We start from the raw sequence: 25,960 nt of genomic DNA, 5'->3' as shown, positions 1-25,960 counted from the left end.
TAGAGGACTCAATGCTTATTACAATCATGCCAACAGTTTGACTGCTTGATGTCTAGGAGTAAAGAAGATTTTTAAAGATTGCATTAATTTTGGTGGTTTTAGCCCCACCCCTCAGGCCCCAGGGGGGCAGGGAACATCAAAATTCACAATTTTTGTTCCTCTTCACCATAGATGCTATATGTCAAAATTGGTTAAAATTGGTTCAGCGGTTGCAGAGAAGTTGAAAATGTTCAAAAGTTTACGGACGACACACATCGCACGACGACAGACAAAAACGGATAGCAATAGGTCACCTGAGTGGCTCAGGTGACCTAAAAATACAAACTTTGATGTTAGTCTCAACATGAAAATCACATCAAGTCTTTAGCATTTTAATCACATTTTATTTTTAATGCATCACACATTTTTGTTTGTCTGTAAATATCAGTGAAACAGAACAAGTACAAATATCTCTATGATATAGAACAAATAATGAAAATGATTTCCAAAAATGCATGGCTAATTGACATTTTCCAAACTTTAAGCTCTTAGTCCTGCAAGAAAGAGGTTTTTTTTTTTTTACATAACCTATTTAGCACATGACTTAATATATCTTTGTATGATTTCAATGAAGTCAAACAAAATGAAGAACACTTTGTGTTTTCGCTTGGATCTGTCTGAAAATGCTCATCAAATGCTGGGACGGACACTTTGTGATTATAATGTCAGGATTGTTATAAATTAATCTGTCTCTATATAATAGCTAGGGGTTACCGCGGCCCCCATTTGATGTTGTTCATTCCGTGAAATTGACGTTTCAGCTGGTTTGAGTCTGCCCATGGTGAATCTAAGTAAGCGTCCTCTGACTCTGCCTCCAGTTTCTGAAAGAAAATTTATTAGTGACGTTCCCTCTTTTGGCAGATAAATCTTATATCATTTCAACAAATTAAAAATGCAAACAAGAGGCACATGGGCCACAATGCTCACCTAAGTCACTATGGTCCTGCTGCTCTTCATCAGCAGATTTTTTTCTTTGATATATTCCTATGTTAGTTTTCAATATCCTATTATGGCCCAATCCTACCCAAGGGGGGCATAATTTACTGGTAAATGAACTTGAATCTTCATTACCTGAGGATACTCCATATTAATTTGACTAATAATCATGGCTTTGCTGTTCTTGAGAAGGATTTGAAAGATTGTTTAACATGTATTTCTATGTAAACCTTTGATCGCCTATTGTGACCCCACCCTACCCCAGGGGGTCATGATTTGAATGAACTTGAATCTACATTATCTAAGAATGCTTCCATATTCATATGACTAATCAGGACTTTGCTCTTCTTGTAGGGCTGGGACGATATATCGAGATATCGATAATATCGATTCAATGTGAGGATGATACGCATATCGATACGTATGAAGAAATATCGACATATCGCCCAAAAAATTCTGACTTATGTGTTTCTTTGTTTACTTAACATTTTGGGTTTAATATATAAAATAAATATGCTTAATATAAATATAAATATGAAATACATAATAATTAAGACCACTTGTGCAAAATAATTAAGTTTTACAACAGATATGCAACTTCTTTGAATAAATTATTCTTATTTGTGAAGAAATGTTTTGTTCATTTCAATATAAAAAAAGAATTTATAACCAATTAAACATATCGTGATACATATCGTATCGTGGCTCAAATATCGGGATACGTATCGATATAGAAAAAGTTGTATCGTCCCAGCCCTATCTTCTTGAAAAGAAGATTTTTAAGTTCGTTTGAACTGGTCCAGTGGTTCTGGAGAAAATGTAAGAAATTGAAAGATAGATGAAAGACAACCAGACAAGGGGCAAACCTTGATCCAAAAAGTAAAAGCGTTCACCTTAGGTGAACTAAAAAGTCTTGATAAAAAGTTCTTATTCACCTTGAACTCTTCCTGTTTCTTGTAGTAATAGGCCATCATCTTTTTCTGTTCATCTTCAGACACAACAGGTTCCCTCCCAGGTGCTCCTAGTCCTCTCTACAAAGATCAAAAAGAAATAAACAATGAACTGTGGTATTACAACACAATGCAAGATGTTTCCCTTTCACAACCAATGTAAAACATGGCAGCTATGTGCTAGTAGCTTGTTTAGCTGTACTTCTAAAAGCCGTAACAAATAACCCTGATTCAAAAGACTCCATTACTTATTTTCAGAACAAAATAATTCCTTTAAAAAATTAAATGAAACTAAATCAAAAATCTCAAAGGAGAATGTTTGTAGCTCTACTGGTTTGGAATTAGTCTGCTTGGACTTCCACACTTCTTTTCTGATTTTTTATGAACAACATTTCTTCGTTTCAGTTGGGACAACAACAAAAAAAATATGTATTCTAGATTTGCTCCAAGTTTCAATGAAATAAGTCAAAAACTATTATAGTCTGTCCCACCAAGCTATTGTCACCACTTTTTGCAACTTATCTCAAAATATATAAATACCTTGGCCTTCAACTTAGGTTCGATAGATAGATCATTTTTTTTCCAATTTCCCTGCATTTATCCGAACCCTCGAGTTCAACCGGTGTATTAACACGGCGGCAAATTCAAAGTCTACGGGGATTTAACATTGCCAAAATGGCCGTCACTTCGGAAGGGGATCCATCATTATTCGTGAATTTCCGTACTTTACCGTCATTGACGTAATGACGTAACACACTTTCGGAAATGCTCTGTACTTCCGGACGTCCGGAAAAGCATACCGCCCGAGACTTACCAAGCACCTAATACACAATGGCATGTGTATTTTAAAATTAGTGATAAAATACGGAGTTTTCAGCATACATTGCATATCAATTGACAGAAGAGCTAAACACTGCGACCCATTTGAATTCATATATACTCAAGGATTCGTAAGTTTGAATGTTAAAAACATTGGAGGCTGCAAAATATCAACCAAGCAAGAGTGCCATGACTGCTTTTCCAAAACATGTAAGCGAATACGTTCTATAGTGTAAATGTTAACAAATTCTACAACTTTACCTTGCAATGAGTAAATCCCAAACACAATATATATATAGTTCAATGTAAACACGATTAAACATCTTGTCACTTCTATACATGTCCCGTAAATGCACTTCCTGGATTCGTTTTACTTATAACACTTATCACACCATATATCCACCTTTGTTACATGTAATACTTTTTGAATCTATGTGCAAAACAAGACTTGTAGTCTGCATCAAACTACGTCACCAGTGGATTTTGACCTTGCCCTTCGAAAACTTCCTGTATCGGCATTAGGTAAATTCGGGCCCTGCGATTTTAAACATTTTATATCAAGTCTTTCCATTAATAAATGCCAGAATACCAAATATCAAGGACACACTCAAACATGTACTCATGGAATACATTTTATATATTTTTTTAATTATGTCTGTAAGATTTTGTATGAATATGAACTTTTAAAATATAACCAGGGACCTATATACTAACTATTAAAGTATATAGGTCCCTGATATAACACACACTTTAAAAAAATGTATATTTGCAGGAAATATAACTTCTTGTCAAATCCCTCTCATATTATTTTTCCAAACATTAAGTAAAAAAAAAAATTAAAAACTATAGACAAAATTAAATAAGCATAAATAATACAAAGCATTATACAGCTGTTTTATTTGGAAACAAGAATTTAATTGTAGGATACAGAATAGTTAGCTGATGAAGACATCAGACAGACCAGCACAAGCAAAGATGATTAAACCACCCAAAGTACCTGCAGATACATGTACATGTATATGGCCTTCTATATTTTAGGGGGGGGGGGGGGCATTGATCAGCTGTTAGTGGACAGGCATTTAATTCAACTGGTTTGTGGAGACATAATTCATAAGGTTAACTTTAAAATACATTAAGTTAAAGATTCAATGAATTGACAAGTTGAAAAAATTAGTATTTGTGGGAATATAAATTAGTGGATATGTTTGACCCACCTATCCTCCCCCAAGAACAATGATGATTCCACAGTAAATGCTGCCAATTACTTTTTTTTAAATACCAAATAATTAAGTTATGTGTCTGAAACAGACAAAGTAAATACTTGTTGAAGTTATTGTTGAAGTTATGATAATTTACATCTTCTGTGCAAAGTAAATTCACACTGTAATAATTAAGGATATGACATACAAATTCAGTAGAAGAAATGAAAGTCAACTGCTCTGTGGTGCTGTTGTTTATGGTTTGATTTGAAAGTCCCTTCAGCCTTGGTACAATAGAAAAGTCTTGACTCATAATCGACACACTGAAGCCAAGAATGAAGCTATGAATGAGTTGGAGAGTGGGTATATATCACTATCTTGTTTTTTTTTCATTTATACTCTTAACAGTTCTGTTGAAAATGGTTTCTGGCTTATCCAGTGTCCAGATCACTAAGTAGAGTACCAGTTAATATTTGTTTGAGCCATCACTTTTGGTCTGAAATAGATGGTAATACACTTGAATGTTAAATGTTATTAAAATTCTTGAGAATGACAATTTATGGTTAAGTAATCGGAGTGAAATTAAGGAATGAATTTCAATTCTACATGTACCAAGATAGTATGAATTATATACATATGGAAAATACAATTTTTATTTTCAGATTCCAGCCTGAAGTATGCAATTTAGACAGAGTAAAGACATTTAATATTTTATATATACATGTATAACTTACTAGTCCAGAAGATTCCTGAAACTCTGTGATTCACCCAATTACATGAATGCCTTCAAGTCTGGTCATCATAACAATGTACTCTAATTTTTTTAACCTTTCCAAAAAAAAAATGTAAATAAATAAAGGCATAATCAAGTATACTTTACTTCTTTATTACAATGTGCTCATACACTGTATACAATATGCATGATCTCAGTTTTCTGGCCTTTTATTTAGTACATGTATGCTAGAATACTGTACATAACTTTAATTTTACAAATGAATGTTTTGCTAAATTTTTCTTTTGGACATAAAGAATGGAGGCGTACAAGACGAGGACAATCCCCCACTCTGAGAAAAGACATTTCTTAATTCTTAGGTTCATGATGTTATATTTCACAAAAATTGTATTGTCAATATCATCTTTTACACATTTGCTTCTTTTATTTAATTGAATAACTTATTGATATGTATTTTTTATTTTCAATTATGTATGTGGAAAGAAAAAAAAAGAGCCAAAGGCTCAAGTGAGCTTTTCTGATCAAAGGGTGTCTGCCATCTGTAAACTTTTTCGACTTCTTCTCAAGAACCACTGGGCCAATTTAAAACAAACTTGCAAATGTGACACAGCATCCTTGGGTGAAGGGGATTTTATTATAAGTTTTTTTACAGGAGTGCCATGCCTTCTTTCAAGGAGAGATAATTAAGTGTTCATGAAAATTTAGTAGCATCTTTAAAAATCTTCTTCTCAAGAACCACTAGCTGGGCTAGAAAAGATGAAAGTTATGTAAAAGCTTCATTACAAATTACATTACATACATGTACATTCAAGTTTATTCATATCATAACCCCGGAGGAGGGGGGGGGGGTTAGGGGGGCCACAGTTTTATGTAGGAATATATGGGAACTGTCTTTAAAAATCTTCTTCTCGAGAACAGCTTTGCCACTACTAGTATTAGTCATATTAATTCAGAAGCAACCTTAGGTAATGTAGAATCAATTTATCCTCAGGTAGTGTAGATTCAAGTTTGTTCAAATTATGGGTGTGGGGACACAACAGAGGGTCAAAGTTTCGCATAAGAATATATAGGAATCATCTTGAAAAAAATCTTTTCAAGAACAGCAAAGCCATGATTAATCATATTATTATAGAAGCATCCTCAGGTAGTGTAGATTCAAATTTGTTCAATTTTAGGATGGGTGGGGGGGGGGGGGGGGGGCACAATGAGCGATGAGCGTTTTACATAGGAAAACATTGGGGGGGAGGAATCTTTAAAATTCTTCTGTTAAAGAACAGCAAAGCCATGATTAGTAATATTGATATTGAAGCATCCTGAGGTAGTGAAAATTTAAGTTTGCCATTGACATTACTAACAACTTTTTTAAATGTAACTCTTCCTTGAACTTTGAAAATTGTAATATATATATAAGATATCTCACAGCAGGGGATTGTCCTGTATGCTCTCTTTCTTTACTGTTTGAACAAAATGGGTTAACTATGGGGTAGATGTAAGTCAATGAATTTCAGATTATGAACTTTAAAGAAATATCACCGCCCTCCAAAAAAAAAATAAAGATTTTTTTTTTTTTACAATACTGGTGAAATAAAAAAGAAATATCAAGGGTTGTATATCAGGGAAACTTACAGCATTACCATATTATGAATTCCAACTTAACAAAAGATTTTTAGTGAAAGGGGGGGGGGGGAGGGGGGCTGCGGAACAACCCAAAAAAATCACACTGCCTTTCACATGAAGGGATGAAATGTAACTGCAATGTTAGTACTGGAAGTGTGAATATTTCAAAATGGGAGTATTTGGGGCATGCCCCCTCCCCTGGAAATTTTAGGATTAATGTAATAATTTGCATTCTGAGAGCTAATCTAAGTACATTTATGTTATAATAAAATGCAGTATGCTTACTTTATCCTCAACTTAATGTATATTTAATCAGGAAACTTTCTGTAACTAAAAGGGGGAATTTGACATTTTATTCAGAAGGTGAAAGGATTGTTTACAGTTATAATAAATTCTGTGGACCAGCTGTTGCGTTTTAGATATATTCCCTGTGACTGTATTAAAAATCTTAAGCTTCTTACAAAAAAAGTCATCACCATTATAGATCTACTGAAAGTTTTTGTTTTTAAAACTCTTTCGATTCGCTATATTATTTATGATTTGAAATTGGTTCATAATAATACAATTATCCGTTTTCCCCCACTACTGTGCAGATATGCATTGGACGCTTTCGCCGAATAATGCTTGCTTTTGACAAATCATTAGCACTTGAAAACACTTCTTTTGTGGGTGTACTTTCAGAAGTAAAAGGAAAAAAAAAACAAAAAACCAACTTACGTTTTCATCGAAGGAAGCTGTAAATTATTACACATATGTCAACATCCCGTTTCTAGAGCAGTGCGTTATCCACAACTTGTACTGCATTGGATTCGGATTATTTTCTCTCAGTTTATGAGAAAACTCGTCAAAATATATTTGAATGCAAAACATTACTTATATTTTTTACCAAAACACACTGAATTGCTTTCGTTGAATTTTTAAGATTTTTTGCATTTTTAATTTGGAAAGAACTACTACTCCCTCGATAAACTGGTTTCCTGCCCCGTGATCTTGACGCTAATGGACGAGTTTACCATGTTAAATCCCCGTAGACTTTGAATTTGCCGCCGTGTCAATACACCGGTTGAACTCGAGGGTTCGGATAAATGCAGGGAAATTGGAAAAAAAATGATCTATCTATCGAACCTAAGTTGAAGGCCAAGGTATTTATATATTTTGAGATAAGTTGCAAAATGTGGTGACAATAGCTTGGTGGGACAGACTATAAAAGCCAAATACTACTGATGAAGTAGCATTTGGAACACTGATTTCAGAATTTGGACAGGGACAGCAAAACAGATGATAACAGAGAACTTATTAATGCACAAGATTTTCTTTTCTAAATAAGTGTATACTATCAGCAGATAAACATTTTCCAGCACTCTGTTTTTAGATCAGAATGGCAAGTCACCAAGAGAAAAGAAACATTAATTGAATTTAGACCTGAATCCTAAACTTAATTTTTTTTTACTGATGAAAACATCTGATTGACCCAGATTGTGTTAAAAAGTTCTGCAGAGAATGTGTCAACAAATCAATTTATGTTACAATAATATCTCTCAGAGGTTAAAAAAAAATAAATAAAATTCCTTTATTCATTATTAATACTGTTATCTTCTTAGTTTGATCTGACAATAAAGAAAACATTTGCTTGTTTCCATTTGTAGTAATTACTAATACACTTACTTTCTGAATTTTGGCAACTATTTTTGTCTTCTCGTTTTTACCAATGAAATCTTTCAACTGTTTTCCTCTTAACATTTCTTTTCCTGAAAACCATATTGATGTATTCTCTTCCTCTAAAACTTCATTGGAAGCCTACAAAGTAAAAGTTGTGATAAGTAACAAAGGTATACCTACGACAATGTTCCATGTGATGTAATTATGTTCTCATAACAAAATTTGCTGCTTTTTCAAAGTGTAATTTACCATTTCCAATTAAAATACACATACCCAGTATATTAGTATATAAAACTTCTGCATATCATACTCTGTGGGAGAATTTGAGATATCACATGGTTTAAAGACTGAGACTGGAATTCCTAATTTAGTTGAGACTGAAGACTAACTACAACATGTCCCTGGCATTAAGCATTTTACTGTCTAACATTCTGAAGTCTAACCGCATTTAGCAAATTTGAAAGTTCTGAAAAGATTCTGTCCAAAATATATAAAGAGGAAAATTGAGTTTTAATTCAATTACCTTAGCATTGGTATGTTAAATTACCTTAAAGTGGTCACATTTTCTTTATTTTCTAGTTCCAATCTCAGTGTGTTAACCAATCCAAATCCCAGTTAAATTTTCCTTATTTTTTAGTTCCAATCTCAGAGTGTTAACCTACCTGAGTACCAGTCAAATCTTCATTGTTTTCTAGTTCCAATCTCAGAGTGTTAACCTACCTGAGTACCAGTCAAATCTTCATTGTTTTCTAGTTCCAGTCTCACAGTGTTAACCTACCTGAGTACCAGTCAAATCTTCATTGTTTTCTAGTTCCAGTCTCACAGTGTTAACCTACCTGAGTACCAGTCAAATCTTCATTGTTTTCTAGTTCCAGTCTCACAGTGTTAACCTACCTGAGTACCAGTCAAATCTTCATTGTTTTCTAGTTCCAGTCTCACAGTGTTAACCTACCTGAGTACCAGTCAGATCTTCATTGTTTTCCAGTTCCAGTCTCACATTTTCATGTGGGGGTAAGTTCATGGGGTAAACAATCATGACGGCACCTTGCAGAATGTCCAGGGCCTCCTTCACCGTGGCTTGTGTTACATAAACATTGGCTTCTACTTTTTTCTAGGGAGGAAAAATTTAAGTAGCAAATACACACACTGGTCACATTGATACAAAACAAACAAATTACTGTAAACCAACTATTATTCATGTCATCTTTTATTCGCGATTCGTCAGTTTGAAATCAATCTGCAACGATTAATTTTCGCGATTGAGGAATCATTCTCTACAAATACAAAGCAAAATATTAAATGGTTTGTGGCGATTATTATTCGCGAGTTTAAGCAGGTTGCAAAACTTGTGGTATTTCTTGCATGTGAATAAAAGTTGGTTTACACTACTAAGATTTTGAACTCATTAACTATGTTACTTTATTTAAAGAAAAAATGTAGAATGTTGTTCAAAATCTTCAAATCCATCACCAGGGCAATTCACTAATGTTCTGAAGTGTTTAAGAAATTGGTTTGTATTTTGACTCACAATACAAAAGGAAATTTATTCTTCCTTGAATTTCGGCATGGGTAAACTTTAATTTGCAGTATACCACAGCGAACTTTATCAAACATTATGCATGACAGTTTTATGTCTGTGATGACCTAAGGTCAATCAACATTACTATGAATCCATGAACTAAATTTGTTCTACGTTTTACCTCACCTTTGAAATCATATCTTTTGCTTCTTTTGCTGTTTTCTTCATCATCTCAGCCATTTTCTCATTTGGAGCTATTAAAGCAATAAAACATAATCTCAAATTATAACTATAAAATGTTTATCAAAAAGCATATACATTTCAAATAAGAAAGCTCTAGATTTTCAAGTTTAACATATTTTTAATGCTCATTATTACATTTCTTTAGTAGATAAACATATGACTCAACCATTGAGATCCAATGAGATATTTGTTTTCTTTGACTAACACAAACAAATAACTCTCGTCAATAACTGCATCACCTGAGGGGATTTTTGTTCTCCCTGACTAACTCACAAAAAAACAACTCACTTTGACCACTGCCTCAATCAATGGGATCTTTGTTTTCCCTGTCCAACATACATACATACAAATCTTGACCATTGCATTGCCAATTGGAATCTTTGATTTTTCCCTAAAATACATAAACAAACAGCTCACCTAGAACATGCTGTATCAACCGATGGTTTGTTTTCCATCTCATCTTGACCATTGTGCTGCTTGATGGGATATTTTTTCCTGACTAACACACAAATATACAACTCAACTTGACCATTGCATCTTCCGATGGGATCTTTGTTTTTCCAGACTAACACACAAACATATAACTCACCTTGACAACTGCATCTTCTGATGGGAAATTTGTTCTCTCCGACTCACACACAAACATAACTCACCTTGACCATTGCGTCTTCCAATGGGATCCTTGTTTTCCCTGACCCCACCCTGAGGAACACATTTCTCTGCCCACTCATCTTTCAGTTTCAATTCTTCCACTTGTTCTTCTGTAAGACCCTGCATGTTTGGTGGCAGTGTAATTCCATGGTTAGCCAGCTCTTCCATTTCTGCAGAACAAAAGTGAACATTTGCAACATAATCCTATCACGATAAATAGCTCCCTCTAATATATTTTTTTCTCGTTTGATTTAAGATTCTCAGTTTCCTCATTCCCCTTCTTTTTTTTATCCGTATTGTGCTCTATATACCAAAGAGTGCAATATGATGCACAGGCATCACAATATATTACAACAAAAAGTATAATGATTATGATATTACAAATTTAATTATTAGTAATTATTATTAGTAAAAACCCATCCAAAAAATGTTTCATAAGCAAAAATGCTCCAAGAGTGGTCACTGTTAATGTGAAACAGTCATAAAGACTATGAACTTAAGGAATTTTAGAATAAATGATTTGGATAAGCCTTATACACATGTGGTTAGGCAGCTCCCCTTATACCTAGAAGAAACATGTCACATCTACGCATCTTATTGTAAGGATTTTGAAGGAATATCAATAACAGACTACAGTTTTTAAAAGTCATTCAAGGGCATCGGAAGGTATTGAACATTGGGGAGGCAAAGTGCTAATGAAAGGAGGGAGATGTTCGGACCTGATTTGATTTCAAATTGATTTTTTTAACAAGCATCTTCATTTTCCCCCCTTTTTTGGTCATCAACCCTCTAGCAACATTTGAAATAAAGAAAGTTGTTTTCTATTCTTTTATGTAGTTTTACTCAATAAGAAACTTGCAATATTTTGAGATTACAGCTACCAAAGCAAGAGGAAGGAGGAGGGGGATGTGTTGGGTGCAATAACACCAATCCTTTAAATAAAAAAAAATTGAAAAATGTCATTTTTGAAATGAAATAAATTTTACTATTCATCCATTTAAATTTGTTTAATCAATGGTTAAAAAAATTGACTTTAAGTGCACAAAACCCACCAAAATAGAACGGTTTACCCATTTTTATTTTTAAAAATATGGCATAAGGAAAGGGTACCTTTCTTACCTCTTCCCTTCCAAAAACCTGGGGATGGCCATGGATACCTTGTCATATTAATTTAAACTACGAGGGCTTTTTGACTGTTTCTGTCAAAAGTATGCTTAGGAAATTTGAAATGAGCACAATACTTTATAGTTTTCAAATTCTTCAGTTCTTGAAATTGGATTGCAGATATGACAATAATAAAAACGTATTCTTTTATGCTGGGCCTTTGCCAATTACTGTAATTGTGTCCATGTCAGTAAATAAATGTAAATTCTGTTACCCATACAATCCCTTAGGAAGGTGACTTTTTTTACAGTAACAAATCTATGATGAAATACCCTTCCTGCAATATTTTTACAGTAAAACATGGTTAGAGCAAACAGTTAAAAATTTATTCCCTGTAGTTTTAATACATGTACATAATGTAAATTCAACTTATCTTACCAGTTACTTTTTAATATAACAAATTGTTCTTCCCTGGCATTTTTCTTTAAGCATGTTTTACTGTATGTATATGAGATTGCAAAAATATTACCAGCACAAATTCTCTGTACTTTGAGTCGTCCATTGTGGATAGCGACGATGTCTTTCAAGAGCTCATCAATGGGTTGTTCTACTGTTGTATCATACAAAAACTGGCTCTCGTCACCTTTCTTGATATGTAACTTCACCATCTTCTGTCACTTTTTAATCCTTGAACTCTGAAAATATATTTTAAATTATTCGCTTTAGCAACAGTCACACTCATTAGAATTATCTAGCTGTGCCCTCAGACAGGTCCGCACCACAGTAAAAGGAGTAAAATGAGGCAGACCAGATAATGTTACATTCTTGCACAATTCTGAAAAACATAAAAGAAAAAGATGTACTGAAAATAACCACCCAGGGATGTAGCATCATTTTTGAAAGTTGGGGGGGGGGGGGGCAGAGCCAGGGGAAAAAGATTTCAACTTACCTGAAAAGACTTGACAAGCAAAAAAAAAGGGGAAAATTGTCAAATTCAAAAACCCTATATCAGATGTGGGAAAGGGGAGGTTCCAACTTCTTTCAGTACCAAATTTTATTCATACACTACTAAATTACCCTTATTTGACGATACTGCAACAAAAAGGGGGGGGAACCAGCCTTTCAAAGAACATTTTCAATATTAAAAAGTTATGTTTGGAATAAAGTGGGGGCCACAGGCACTTGTTTCATATATATGGGACACCCCTACTTATTTTTACCACAAGGTACCTAACTCAATATCAGGCACCCCTGCTACAAGCTCGTATTTTGTTAATATATCAATTATTAACCTTCTTTAAAATGACATCGTTCACTTCTCGAGACTTTTTTCTTGTCAATTAAATTGTTTCAGACATCTCTTGTCAAGCCTCTTTATTGTAAACCACTCATTTATTCCTTGAAAATTACTTCGATACAAAATAAGACTTTGAATGGGATACAAAAGCTTCCGGTTGGGATTATAAATGTAGGATAAAACCAGAGACTTCCTAGTATTCCATTTCAAGGTCTCTGGTTTTATCCTACAATTAAGTAGGTTAAAGTAGGTTAATAATCGATATATTAACAAAATACGAGCTTGAAGCAGGGGTGCCTGAAATTGAGTTAGGTACCTTGTGGTAAAAATAAGTAGGGTGTCCCGTATACAAAACAAGTGCCGGGGGGGGGGGAGGGGAGGGGGCAGAACAAATCTTTTTGAGTTTTTGTTCAAAAATCCATATAATAGAAAAAATCAACACATTTTTTTTTCACAATTTCAAATTTAGCATGTTTTTGGTAGACAGAAAACTCAACCAAACCCACGAGTGTCGTTGGGCCAAAATGTCTGACATTCCAAATTCACACCCCATGCATGTTCATATTCTGAATATTAACTCTCGATCTGAATACTGTTCATAGTAATATATGCATATGATATAGATTTAGTAGAATTACCATGATTATACACCCCTGTCTATTTTTCTACATTTCCGGGACACGGAACAAATTCTATACAGAGGTGAATGTATGGCTAATAAAAGAGAGTCAACTGTACTCTAGTACTGGTAATGATATCATAGATTTTTTAAATATAAAAATCTATCGATACATTTGTTAAAAATATTCCTAGTTTTAAAAAAACAACTTACAATTAGGGCCTAATTGATTGAGGAAATACTCTCTAATCTAAAATTCAATGAAACAGCTAAACTTACTTTAGTTTTTCTCCAAAGACTCAAACTAAGCCTAAAACTAAAGCAAACAAATCGAAACAAGTGCTTTAACACCGGAAGTATAATTGATAAACAATTCAATACCGCATAGAATGTTTATTGGTTGTCATGTGGATAAAATATACACAGAATATCGTGGAAAAATTACTTATGTGGCTATTTGTTTTCATTTTCTTGATATATTCGATAAATAATAGTTTAAAGCTAAATTACGAATTTCTTTTTTCTCGAACAACCTATCGACCAATCGGTGTGGTTCCAGAAAGTTGTCGAATATTCTCCACTTCGGATTGTGATGTGTGCTACACGGATTTTTCCAGATTTTTCTGGAAGCACCTTGCTCTCCATATATAAGCTTGTCGGCATGCATAATGAGCATACTAGTCCAGCTCGAGAGAGAAGAGAAGTACAAAGAATTTCAGAAGAGAAAGAGGAACGATGTCACTGTTACCTGTATACTACGACTACAGCCCATTCACACCATACTATGCATCAGCAACGCCAATCCGAAGCTTGCTGTCTAGCATGCTAAATGATGAATTGGGTTTGATGCCACCTCAGGGTCAGCTAGCACCCCGCAGGAGAAATGTGCCGTCAACATGGAGGCAAACTTTCCACTTGGACAACTTTAGCCCCGAGGAAGTGAAAGTGAACGTCGAGGACGGATTTGTAAGAGTCCATGCACGACACGTCCGTGGGGATGACCAAAACGGCGAGGTACGTGAAACAAAAAGATGCATTAAAATTCCGGATGGAGTTGACCAGAGCAAAGTTCACTGCAAAATGATGAATGATAATACTTACTGCGTGGAGGCGCCCATTCTAGCTAATGACGACGAGGAGGAAATGGAAGTTGAGGTCGAGAATGTTCCAGCCATTACAGACGGTAAGGAAAAAGATATGCAGTTAGTCGAGAGCAATAAGAAACCATTCGAGACCAAAGTAGATCTGTCCGTGTTTGAGCCTGACCACATCACCGTCAAACGACGTGGGAACGTTGTTTCCGTCGCCGCTGACCATCAACGTGAGGAGGACGGCATGAAAGTGTCTCGTTCATTCCGACGCGAGTTCACCGTACCAGAGGGCGTGGACTACAAACATATCAAGTGTGTCCGAGATCCCAAGGGCCATTTGGCTGTTCTGGCCCCCAGAGCTGACAAAAAGTGAGTGCGTTTGTGTGGACTGTGCAAACGTTTGTGAACGTTAGATATTGACTTTATAAATGATATGTCGTTCCATTACGAATCTGCATAATGATAATCATATAAATGTTCATCAGATAGATGTCATCTGGTCCCAATTTGTGCCATTTTGTACAGATAACTGTTTTGTATTTCTTTTTTTCCTTGTTATAATAAATATGTGAAACCAAGAAATGCCTTGTATTTTAAAAGTTTAGGCAGGCAGATTGAATTGATATGGTAAAATCCCCGAATTGAAAAAAAGTAGTGTTTGGTAATTGAATTGTTTTAGGAATGACTCTAATTCTTGGCCAAATTATTCGAGTATAACCTGGTTTGGGTCAGTTTACGCTTTATAATCGGCGAAGCGGATTATAAAACAGCGTAAACTGACCCAAACCAGGTTATACTCGAATAATTTGGCCAAGAATTAGAGTCGTTCCTTATAATTTAATTCTAAAATCATTAAACAACTGTGGGTGTAAAATTTCGTTGCTTTTTATTAGTTCAAATTTGCTGCTCAATAATACAACCCTAGTAACGGAAGTGATGGGAAGCAAGGGGAGGTAAAAACTGATACATGGTCCTAGCAGCCATGTTTTTTGTTTACATGTGGTAAGATCCGAGTTACTGTTTGAAGCTAAAGGTAAATTTATTAAATCTGGAATTTTCCATGAATCCCGAGGACTGGAGATGAGAGGATTGCATGGATACAGACGATTCAGCTGGTTGTCAGGGGGGTGTGTCCCCATACCAAACCAGGTTATACAGAAATAATTTGTGTTCCTTTTTGGATATTAACCAATCAAAGGCTAGAATACAAACAAAATTAAATTATTTGGTAATACGAGAAGAAATGAAATGACTAATAATGTAATGAAAATGGGACATCTTGCATTTGGTTTAGGTATTTTTTTTTATATTGCAGATGCAGGATGTACACTGTCCAACCCCCAGCTTTAAATTTGAAAATTATCGGGGGGGGGGGGATAAAACTTCTATTTATATTCTTAGAAGTGTGATGTCTGTCAACCAAAAGGTTCTTAAGTATCTACGAAAGTGTATTGGGACTGAAGCAGTATCTTGTACTAATTACTAATTTGTTGTAACAAATTGTCAATTTGTTGCAATCAATCATCAATTTGTTAAAACAAATTATCAATCTGTTGCAACAAATTATCAATTGAACAAATGAATACTTTGTTAAAACAAATGAATAATTTATAATAAATTATTAATTTGTTTTAACAAATTATTCACATTTGTTTTAACAAAGTATAATTTTTATAAATTGTCAATTTGTCAATGCCTTAAGAAGAATTCAATGTACTAAGACGTCTGTCAAGCAAATGGTTCTCAAGACATTGAACAAACAATCTCCTATGTATGTGTCTGGAGTAGTTTGATCCCGTGACCTCAAAATCTACAGTGGTCATGTACTTCAGTCTAAAAAAAGGGGGTAAGGGGTACACTAACTTTCATGTCAAGAAAAGGGTTCTCATCAGAATATTGAATGTTCAGTAACTTGCTATGTCCAATTTGGCCCTTGACCTTTTATCTTGTGACTTCAAAACCATGCAAATACAGGTCATCAGTCTCCTTCAGGGGATACAGTGTACCAAGACCAGTACGATATCAAGCAAATTCGTCTCTTGACCACACTTCACCTATTCTCTTTGTGCCCGCCGGCACATAAGGCCCCCAGTGTTTTCTGGGTTTCCATACTCTGCCCTGGTGATTAGCCATGCAGACCCCCCCCCCCCACTGGACTCGGAGAATCAGTGGTTTTCTGTTGGGGTTTTCCTTCCCCTAGTCACAGATTCCACTTATTTAAGCGCCGGAGTCTTGCCTTTCACCACTGTCACTCAGTTTCCAAAGCATTACACTAGGGTCACATGAACGTGGACTCCTGGCAGAACCTGTTTACAAGGTGAGACCTAGTTGCATTGAAAACACCCCTTGAGACCGAACCAGTAGTGTGAATTTTGACCTCTTGACCTCGAAATCTACTGTGATCATTTACTCCTCTGACGTGGGAACAAGTGTACCATGTTTGATGTCTGTTGAGCAAACGGTTCTCAATTTAAAAATCCCATGTCAGTTTGACTCGGACCTTGTGGCTTCAAAATCAATAGGGGCCATTTACTTCTTGAGGGAAACTAATAAAGTTTGATGTCAGTCAAGTGAATGGTTCTCAAGAAAGAATGGACAAAATCTTTCTACATCTGGAGTGTTTTGACCCTTTTCCTTTGACCTTGTGACTTCAAAACCAAGAAGGAACATCTCTTCAGAGAGTACCAGTGTACTAAGTTTGATGTCTGTCTGGCAAAGGGTTTTCAAGATAATGATCAGACAACACTTGGTATATTGGTGCAAAGCAATGTATGCCCCCTTTTCAATAGGAACATAAAAAGATACTTTAAAAGGTCACAATGCATGTAATATTGTAATAATGGTGTAACTGTCCAGAAAAGGTACTAAATATGGGACATGCAGTTAATTAATTTGCATTTGATACATATGAAGGTTATTTTTAACTGTTATACCTAAATTACGTTAGACAGCTTACATCTTCGAAGACGCTTGATTTCCGTGGTATAGACTGAAAATATCTTGAAATAATATTCTTGAATGCACTCATTATTCAAGAATGACCAAATTTATGAGATGTCAGTTACTTGATTGGAAGTTTCTCAATCTGATTAAAATCAGATCCTTTGATCCGCTCACATAGATCGCTACACAAGTAGCGATCTATGTGAGCGGATCAAAGGATCTGATTTTAATCAGATTGGGAAGTTTCGATGATTTTTTTTTTCAGGATACATTTGGGGAAAAAATGCTCCGTTTTTTGTTTTGTAAAATATTTTTTTTTCCTCCAGGAACACAGAAGTACGAAAATCCATTGAGCTCATTTTCGTACGGAAAATTTTTTTTCGAGTTATAACGCGAAACTTTCGCAAATAAACACGTAACTTCGCGTTATAACGCGTAACTTCCGCGAATGAACGCGAAACTTTCGCTTTATAACGCGAAATTATGCATGTATAGTCGTGTTACTCGGGAACCTGTGATCTTGACTGACAGATAAGAAACATAAACGCAGACGGGGACTTCTGTGAATTTATGAATGACATTTCTTCAGAAGATGTAAAAGAAAATTGATGCGAGAAATGGATAGATTAGTGTTGAGAAATTTGCATTTAATCTCAAAACCCTAATAAAATGAATATTCCTTTAGAAATTTTCTTGTTTTTCACTTGTTGAATCCAAGAAATTCTTCAGACTGATTCTTTTTTCAGGAGATCTCCACTCGTCACTTTCTTTTTCAAGGCTGTTTTTTATCATTATTAAAGTTCACTACAACTTTACCACTAGTAAAAAAATCCATCACTGTAGAATTCTGGGTTAAAAGTGAGGGAATAATGTATCATTTCATGAGCTTAACGTGCCATGTGATGCTCTTTAAAGAATAATTATAACAGAATACTGTCAAATACTATAAATATATTCACATTTGTCTTCCTGACAGTCTGTGTACAATTTACACAGATTGTACTAACACCAATTGAAATAGTCATTTGTATAATTAGATGTAAAAATTTACCCCTCAAAATTCAGGAAGAAACCAATTCCCCAGAGCAACAATTTAAAGAATTTACAATAAAATATAACAGAAATGCTTAAACAAATAAGTTGAAGATAAAATAATACTTTATTCGATTTCTGTAAAAAAAAAAAATAAATAAATAAATTAAATAAATAAATAAAAAAAAATTAAAATTGAGATATAAGAACAATGATTCAAAACAAGAAACTTTCAGAAGTGAGAAAATATGGTTATCATTATTTTAAGGAAACTTACAAGGATTTTATATGACATTTTGTTAAAATTAACTTTGCTTCGAGATCAATGCAAAATTTATATCGACAGGAAATGTATGAATATTTTGGATAGGGGAGTAATTTTTGCATTAAGAAAACTTTACTGACATGCAGCAATATATATTCTCACTATCTATGAAAAATGCATTATTTGTGGACATAAAAACTTAAAGGGATTATAACCTTTTATCAGTTTTGTATTCTGCGTTAATTCCAACGCAAAATGTAGTAATAGTAACTAAAAATGTAATTACATGTATCCAAAAAGTGTATCATTACATTTTGCGTTATTACATTCTAAGTTATTCTCGAGGCAAAATGTGATGATACAAAACATAATAATCTTAAAAGTTTTTAAGGTCTGTAGGGAGGAGCGAAATGAGTCACCAATGCTAATAAGCAGGTACTAGTATGTCTCCCAGTTTTTGCTTTAAAATTCCCTAACAATGAAAAAAATCAAAGCAGGATAGCCTTATTGTTCATAAATCCCCCCCCCCCAAATGTCCCACAGATTCCAATCTTATCCTAAATTTGTTAAGTAAACTTTTTGCCTCTGCTTATTTAGATAAGATAAGCCTTGGCCAAATTGAAACTAGAAGGAGTCCAATTATACTTTAATGCCCCCCCCCCCCCTATTTTTCTTGTATGAAATGTTTTTTTCCAATATCAAGAAAATGAAGCTATTTTTCCCATTTGGAAAGGCCCAGGCCCTAGATATCAAGACCTAAAAAATAGTGTATATCATTCGTTATTCTTGACGCAAAATGTAGTAACGCAAAATATAATAATCTCAGTTACTTTTTTTATGAGTCGTTATTTTGCGTTGTAGCAATGCTTAAATATTTTTTCGGTCGATTTTATGCTTTGCATCATTCTAAACTTGTTTTATATTGTATATGGTATATACTGGCAAAATTATTGAGGGACGCAGCTGAAAATAACCTTTTTTATATTGTAAAGTATACACATGTATTAGCAAAATTATTGCCCCCCCCCCTACCCCCAGCATCCTGGTTCTTTCCACAGGTACTTGGGTCTTGGTTTATAAATATGTATGTACCTTATTGATATAAACCAAGACCCAAGTACCTGTGGTTCTTTCGGACATGATATTTATTGTACATGTATATATTTATGAAAATTATGGTGTTCAGTCATATAGATTATTTTAGGGCTGGGACGATATATCGAGATATCGATAATATCGATTCAATGTGAGGATGATACGCATATCGATATGTATGAAGAAATATCGAAATATCGCAAAAAAATTTCTGACTTGTTTATTTTTCTTTGTTTACTTAACATTTTGGGTTACATGTAAATATATAAAATAAATATGCAAAATATAAGTATGAATATGAAATACATAATAATAAACACCACTTGTGAAAAATGATTTTGTTTTACAACAGATATACAACTTTTTTAAATTAATTATTCTTATTTGTGAAGAAACGTTTTGTTCATTTCAATACCAAAAAAAAAAACATTTTATAACTAATTCAACATATCGTGATACATATCGTATCGTGGCTCAAATATCGTGATACGTATCGATATAAAAATGTTGTATCGTCCCAGCCCTAATTTTTTAGGGAATGGTTGTGTCCTTTTTTCTCCATAAAGTCAAATTGTTTCAGTGAAACCTATTGCAGACACGTACCTTCAAGTGTGATCACTGAGCTCACAAAATGTTACACTTCCCCAGCTCCCATATGCATGAGTATACCTTGTAATGGCAACGTGGCAACGTGCATTTCTTATAGCAGTACATAAATGAAATTCTTTCAAAGTCCCTTTGAATTTCATTCTGGGGTTAAGGAGGACTCAGTTGCATTAACAAAATGCACTCCTTTATCAAGTATAATAACAAAGTCAATGTTTTGCTAGGGGAAACCACCAAATATATTCCAACCGAAAAGTAAAATAGGTCACAATGGCACTGTAATCAGTGGTATAGGAGGAGTGCGAATAAGAGATGGGTACTGCAATATTATAAAAAGAATGGCAAAGTCCATGCTTTGCTATTATGTGTCCCACCGAAAGGTATGTAACAGGAAAGGAGAAAATGTATGGCTGGACCGGGCCCCTGCATCACTTATCAGGTGCTCTTCCAACTGACCTACTCAGGCCGCAACCCAAACTATACATATAATCAAGGTTCAGTGAAAGTTTTCAATAAATTTTATTCAGTGGTATAGGAGGAGTTGCGGATAAGGGAAGGCTACCCTCAAGTGTAACGGACGGATGTACGGACGGACGTACATGCATCCATCACTAATGACACTATAACCCCCTTTTTCAAGCAGAGGAGGGGGTATAAAAATGTATTAGGTATCGCATTTTAAACCCTTTTAAATGGAAAATTCATCAAATAAGCAATCTAATTAAAATTAGATCTTTGATCCGCTCCAACTAGATCGCTACACCTTGCATAAGCGGATCAAAGATCAAATTATGATTAGATTGTAAAATAAGAATTTTCTGATTAACAAGCAATGTTTAGCAGTTCATATAAATAGGACTTGACAAAAAATTGAACTTTTCTCCCCGTTTTGCCCAGGTGAATTGAATAGATTTGCTTTTTTCTTTATAACCTTTTGCATTCAAAAAAATATGTCCCGTATCAGCCACCGTATGTAAACAATATAATTTGTAATCAATCTAAAAAATATTTATATGAATAGTTTTAGTATATAGGCTACAATGATTCAAAAGCCAAAACAATTATTTTTTTTTACCGATCTGTAATTTTTTGGGTAAATGTATTTTTACCAATCAGGCTGATTCTAGAACTTTATCGAACCTTTCATGTTACGTAATAAGTAAACAAAATACTAGTATCAAAATTGCGCGGCGTATATACGACAAATTCCAGGTTTTTCTAGAACTATGTTGCGCTGTTTTATATATAAATGCGCCGACCACTGTATCAAATCAATATTACAAACAACCCAGACAAAGAAAATACGCTATAGAGCAGAAATAAATTACGAAGGGGCGCAATGGCTTTGATACCTATTACGTATGACTTCAATCCATTTTACCCGTCTGTCTATGCCCCTGCTACACCTTTCAGGAGCCTGATCTCTAGCGTGCTGAACGATGAGCTACTTGGCACCGTCAGAGATGTACCGGCTAAATGGAGCCATGCTTTTTACTTGGATAACTTCAGACCGGAAGACGTAAAAATGAGCGTAGAGGACGGCAACGTTAAAGTTCACGCTCGCCACGTCCGCGGAGACGACGAAAACGGGGAGATGCGGGAGGTGAAACGGTGCATCAAAATTCCAGACGGCGTTGACCAGACCAAAGTTCAAGGAAGGATGATGAATGACCGAACGTACGTTGTTGAAGCGCCACTCTTGCGTAATGAAGCTGAGGAAGTGGAACTTAAAGTAGAGAGTGTTCCAGCCATTACAGATGGTAAGGAAAAAGACATGCAGTTAGTCGAGAGCAATAAGAAACCGTTTGAAACCAAACTGGACTTGTCAATGTTTGACCCCGCAGATGTCAAGGTCAAACGACGTGGAAACATCGTGTCAGTCTCCGCAGATCACCAGAGCGAGGAAAATGGGATGAAAATATCCCGGTCTTACAGGCGTGAGTTTATCGTGCCACAGGGCGTGGACTATAAGCAAATCAAGTGTGTCCGGGACCCCAAAGGACGAGTGGCGGTCATGGCCCCTAAAGCTGAGAAGTAATGTGCCCTCGACAGCTGGGTAGGTGCTTCGTTATAGAAATATAACCAAATTGAACATTTTTGTTAACCTAGCTTATGTCAATGTGAGTATCCCTGTATGTGGATGTGAAAGAAACGACTGAAAACGTGCTTCTATGTTGACCAGAAGATTATGTTGAATGCATATGGTGAAAAAAATGTACCAAGTTAATATTTGTTATCTATATTTAGATCGCATGCATAATATTTCCCAACTGTTTTTTATTGTAAATATATGTAGTAGAATACTATAGTTATCATTTTCATTTTGAAACATTTTTGTATTAATTGTTTATATAGCTAGTGCTTAGAAAATGTTAATTCAGAATGTTAATATACATGCAACGTTCAATTAACAGATCGCACTGTATGTCGCAGGTATATGTACATATGTATTGTAATAACCTATTTGTATCTGCTTGGTTCCTTATTTTACCTGCAATTGACAGTAATAAAATTACTTTGATTATCTTGGTTGTATTTCCTCGCTTGAGCTGCAGGCTTATGACAGAAAAAAAGAATCATCATTGCAGATCCAGAACGATGTGAAAGGAAAAATGGAAATATTTTGTTCAACATGGTGTTTTGCAATTTTTAGTGGGAGGAAAAGGACTGTGTTGCGAGGCTTATAGCTCCTATGATTAGGGATTGCTGCAGAGTTATGTACAGCTGAAAGTTCAAGATGCAATCTAATGGTTTATGTAGAAGTTCAATTTAGTCAATAAAAAGCAAATTTTAAGTAATACGGGAGGGGATGTAAAACGTGATTTTTGGGGGGAAGGGGGTTTACTTTTTTCATGCACCCAAACACCATTTGACAAATTCTGCACCAACAAATGGATGCGAGAAAGAATCGATATTTCATTCAAGGGGCTCGATAAAAATCGAATGCCATAATTCTTGCTGAACCCCTTCAAATATCTATTCTTTATCTTTTTCTCCTTTGTGACGAAATGTTATGATGAAAAAAAATCCAAGGAAACACGGGAACCTCCTGTGAGATGAGAGAGAGAGAGAATATCAGACCTGTTTACTCTTACGATTTCGCCGTATTTTGTACGGATTTTCAGTCTAAAATACGTCTTACGTTTTGCTATAACGAAAATTCGGAAGTCCGTTCATATGGATTTTAGCAATTAGTTTTTGTTATCTGTCTCAGTTTGACGCTTTTTAATCGCTCAAGAAGAGAAAATTTTCAAACATATAAGTTGCCAAAACGCGGTGGTTTAAAAAATGACAGAAATCACTCAAAAGAGAGCAGTGCATGATGTTTTACTTGGTTATTAAACCATGTTTTGGTAATCAGAAATGTAGTTGTTTTCTAGTAATATATGTACAGTCGATGAAAAGTGAAATCTTACGGGCAAATGCCAAATCTCACTGACAAATCTAATGAAAAATACTGAGAGACAACAATTTGGGTAAACAGGTCTGGAATATTGAATATCAAATATTACGTCTGCACTTTTTTCTGGAAACTGCTTTTCATCCTTTTAATTTGGAAAGACTGCATTTCAACGAATTGCTGGTCAAATGTAGATTGAATACATTTATATAGAAATTGATTTGTTTTGGTCATTATTTAGCGTTGAAATTGCTCCTTTGTATAGAGATTTAAGATTCCTCGAAGGAAGGATATTTTGCACAACTATAGGAACAATATTGTGACATTTCAGTAATTGAGGATTAATTTGGACCCCTGTCGCATAATTTACGTTCCGGGTAACTTAGCGTTCCGGCCGGAACGCTAAATACCTATAATATTGGTTCCGGGCTATAATAAACGTTCCGGCCCGCGTAAGTTTGGTTCCGGCCATAATAAACGTTCCGGGCATCCAAGCACCCTTTTAAAAACTTTATATATAATTAATATTTACAAATAATTTGGGTTTTTTTTCTTTCTTTTAACGGGTTGTACGATGCAGCAGGATTTTAAACGTATATCGCTTTAGAAGAAGCCCGAATATAGGGTCTTAATACATGTACATGTACCAATACTATAATCCATTCCATGGAATTATATGTAATTATGTTGTTTCTTTGTAAACAAAAGAACGCGAAGGTGTGAAACTTGTTTACATTGACCTACCCAATCATGTTGTTTTATGACACCCTTCCTCCATACAATATGAGGTCATGCGAATCGCTGTGTCATTTCCGAAATTTTAAATGAGTTTTCGGCAACGGGCAGCCTGATCAGTTGGTAATGCTAATAGATGAATTATATTTACGATTAAAAAAATTATTGGATAATATTTTAATATCTTTATATATATTTTTTCAAACACCCATTGCGTTTTTGTAAAGCCAAGTATATAATTAAATCACAATACATGAATGAACATAATAGGAGATGTGTGGGCGAAGGACCTGCAAAAGTGTGAATAGACATTAATTTCAGCGGAAAAATTATAAAGCATTTAATGTGAAGAAAAACAAATTCCTGTTATAATTCAATAAAAAAAAATTGTGGATTTTTTTTTCTCGGTTAAAATTTATTTTTTTAAACAATCAATGTAATGCCAGCAAAATATGACGAACTTTAAAATTTCTAAGTTCCCGACTCTAGCAAAGGTTTCGACGACACAGCAAAAACTATTGAATAAAACTCAACTCATTTTTATTTATACAGGTAAGCGCAGGTATCAGCATTGGTAATAATAACCCTGAAGAGGAAATGTAATACAGATACAGATTTGTATTTTACAATCCTGAGAAATGAATAGTATTGTTAAGTCTGCGCAAAATCCTACCCCCTCCCCCCGCAGGGGGCAGAAAACTTAGCCCGACTGGCTAACGGAAGAGGCATAGATATAATATCCAGTGTATGTATATATCCATATGTATTTTAATTTCCGCTTAAATGTCACATTTTTCACTATAAAACGTCCATTTTCCCCCGCTAAAATGTCAAACGCCGAGATTTATATACCATGTATTCAGAACTGTTTTGTCACCTACCTCAATTTTCAAAAGGCATATCTGAATGATATATATAAATAAACGAAGTTTCAAAACAATAATTATTTGGAAAAAAAGAGACTATGTAATTCTGTTAAAACATGTTTTCCGCTATAGAATGCAGTGGAAAATGGAAAATATCCCCCTCCCCCCGTGAAACGAAAAATGTGGCGCGTAGTTTTCGTCAGTTTAAAACTGCACAGCTCCATTTCAAGTTAGTCGAATAAGGCTTTCATCTTATAATCTTGATTATGAGACAGGACGACATAATAAAATACTTAGGGAGAGTGGAATGTGTAGAATGTGTTAAAGTGAACATGCGTGGATCTAGAAATATTTCAAAAGGGGGGGGGGGGGGGGTTGACGACCTGCATTTTGAAAAGCTTCTTTAAAAATATGTCAAGAAGTATTACTGACAGAAGTCGTTTAATACAAATTTGTACAATTATTAAGTGCTCACAACGTCCATGATCTCTGTAACTTTGGGACATATATCCATTATGCTTTTAAGTTGAGAGAAAGTTTTT

General features: G+C 34.7%; 3 protein-coding genes across 3 annotated transcripts; 2 read left to right on the top strand and 1 right to left on the bottom strand.

The window, feature by feature from the left end:
- Positions 1–392: 392 nt before the first annotated feature.
- On the bottom strand, positions 393–13,739 carry LOC133186085 (cilia- and flagella-associated protein 298-like). The gene is made up of 8 exons (XM_061321366.1): positions 13,665–13,739; positions 11,999–12,164; positions 10,368–10,535; positions 9,658–9,725; positions 8,905–9,063; positions 7,959–8,090; positions 1,911–2,006; positions 393–860 (listed from the first exon to the last, which is right to left on the bottom strand). Exons 2-8 carry the CDS (start codon positions 12,135–12,137, stop codon positions 750–752), a joined length of 873 nt encoding a protein of 290 aa, XP_061177350.1. The 5' UTR covers positions 12,138–12,164; positions 13,665–13,739; the 3' UTR covers positions 393–749.
- Positions 13,740–14,068: 329 nt separating this feature from the next.
- On the top strand, positions 14,069–15,058 carry LOC133185506 (alpha-crystallin B chain-like). The gene has a single exon (XM_061320782.1). The coding sequence runs from the start codon at positions 14,121–14,123 to the stop codon at positions 14,847–14,849; it is 729 nt and encodes a 242-aa protein (XP_061176766.1). The 5' UTR covers positions 14,069–14,120; the 3' UTR covers positions 14,850–15,058.
- Positions 15,059–21,699: 6,641 nt separating this feature from the next.
- LOC133185504 (heat shock protein beta-1-like) lies at positions 21,700–22,941 on the top strand. Its single transcript, XM_061320781.1, has one exon. It carries the CDS (start codon positions 21,757–21,759, stop codon positions 22,453–22,455), a length of 699 nt encoding a protein of 232 aa, XP_061176765.1. The 5' UTR covers positions 21,700–21,756; the 3' UTR covers positions 22,456–22,941.
- The last annotated feature ends 3,019 nt before the right edge of the window (positions 22,942–25,960 follow it).

This window comes from Saccostrea echinata, unplaced genomic scaffold (genome assembly GCF_033153115.1).
Source record: "Saccostrea echinata isolate AGI-Se365-2 ecotype Australia unplaced genomic scaffold, CSIRO_AGI_Sech_v1 ptg000012l, whole genome shotgun sequence".
Lineage (NCBI taxonomy): Eukaryota > Metazoa > Mollusca > Bivalvia > Ostreida > Ostreidae > Saccostrea > Saccostrea echinata.
Note: the sequence above shows the minus strand (reverse complement) of the source record. Positions and strands in the feature narration are given on the sequence as shown.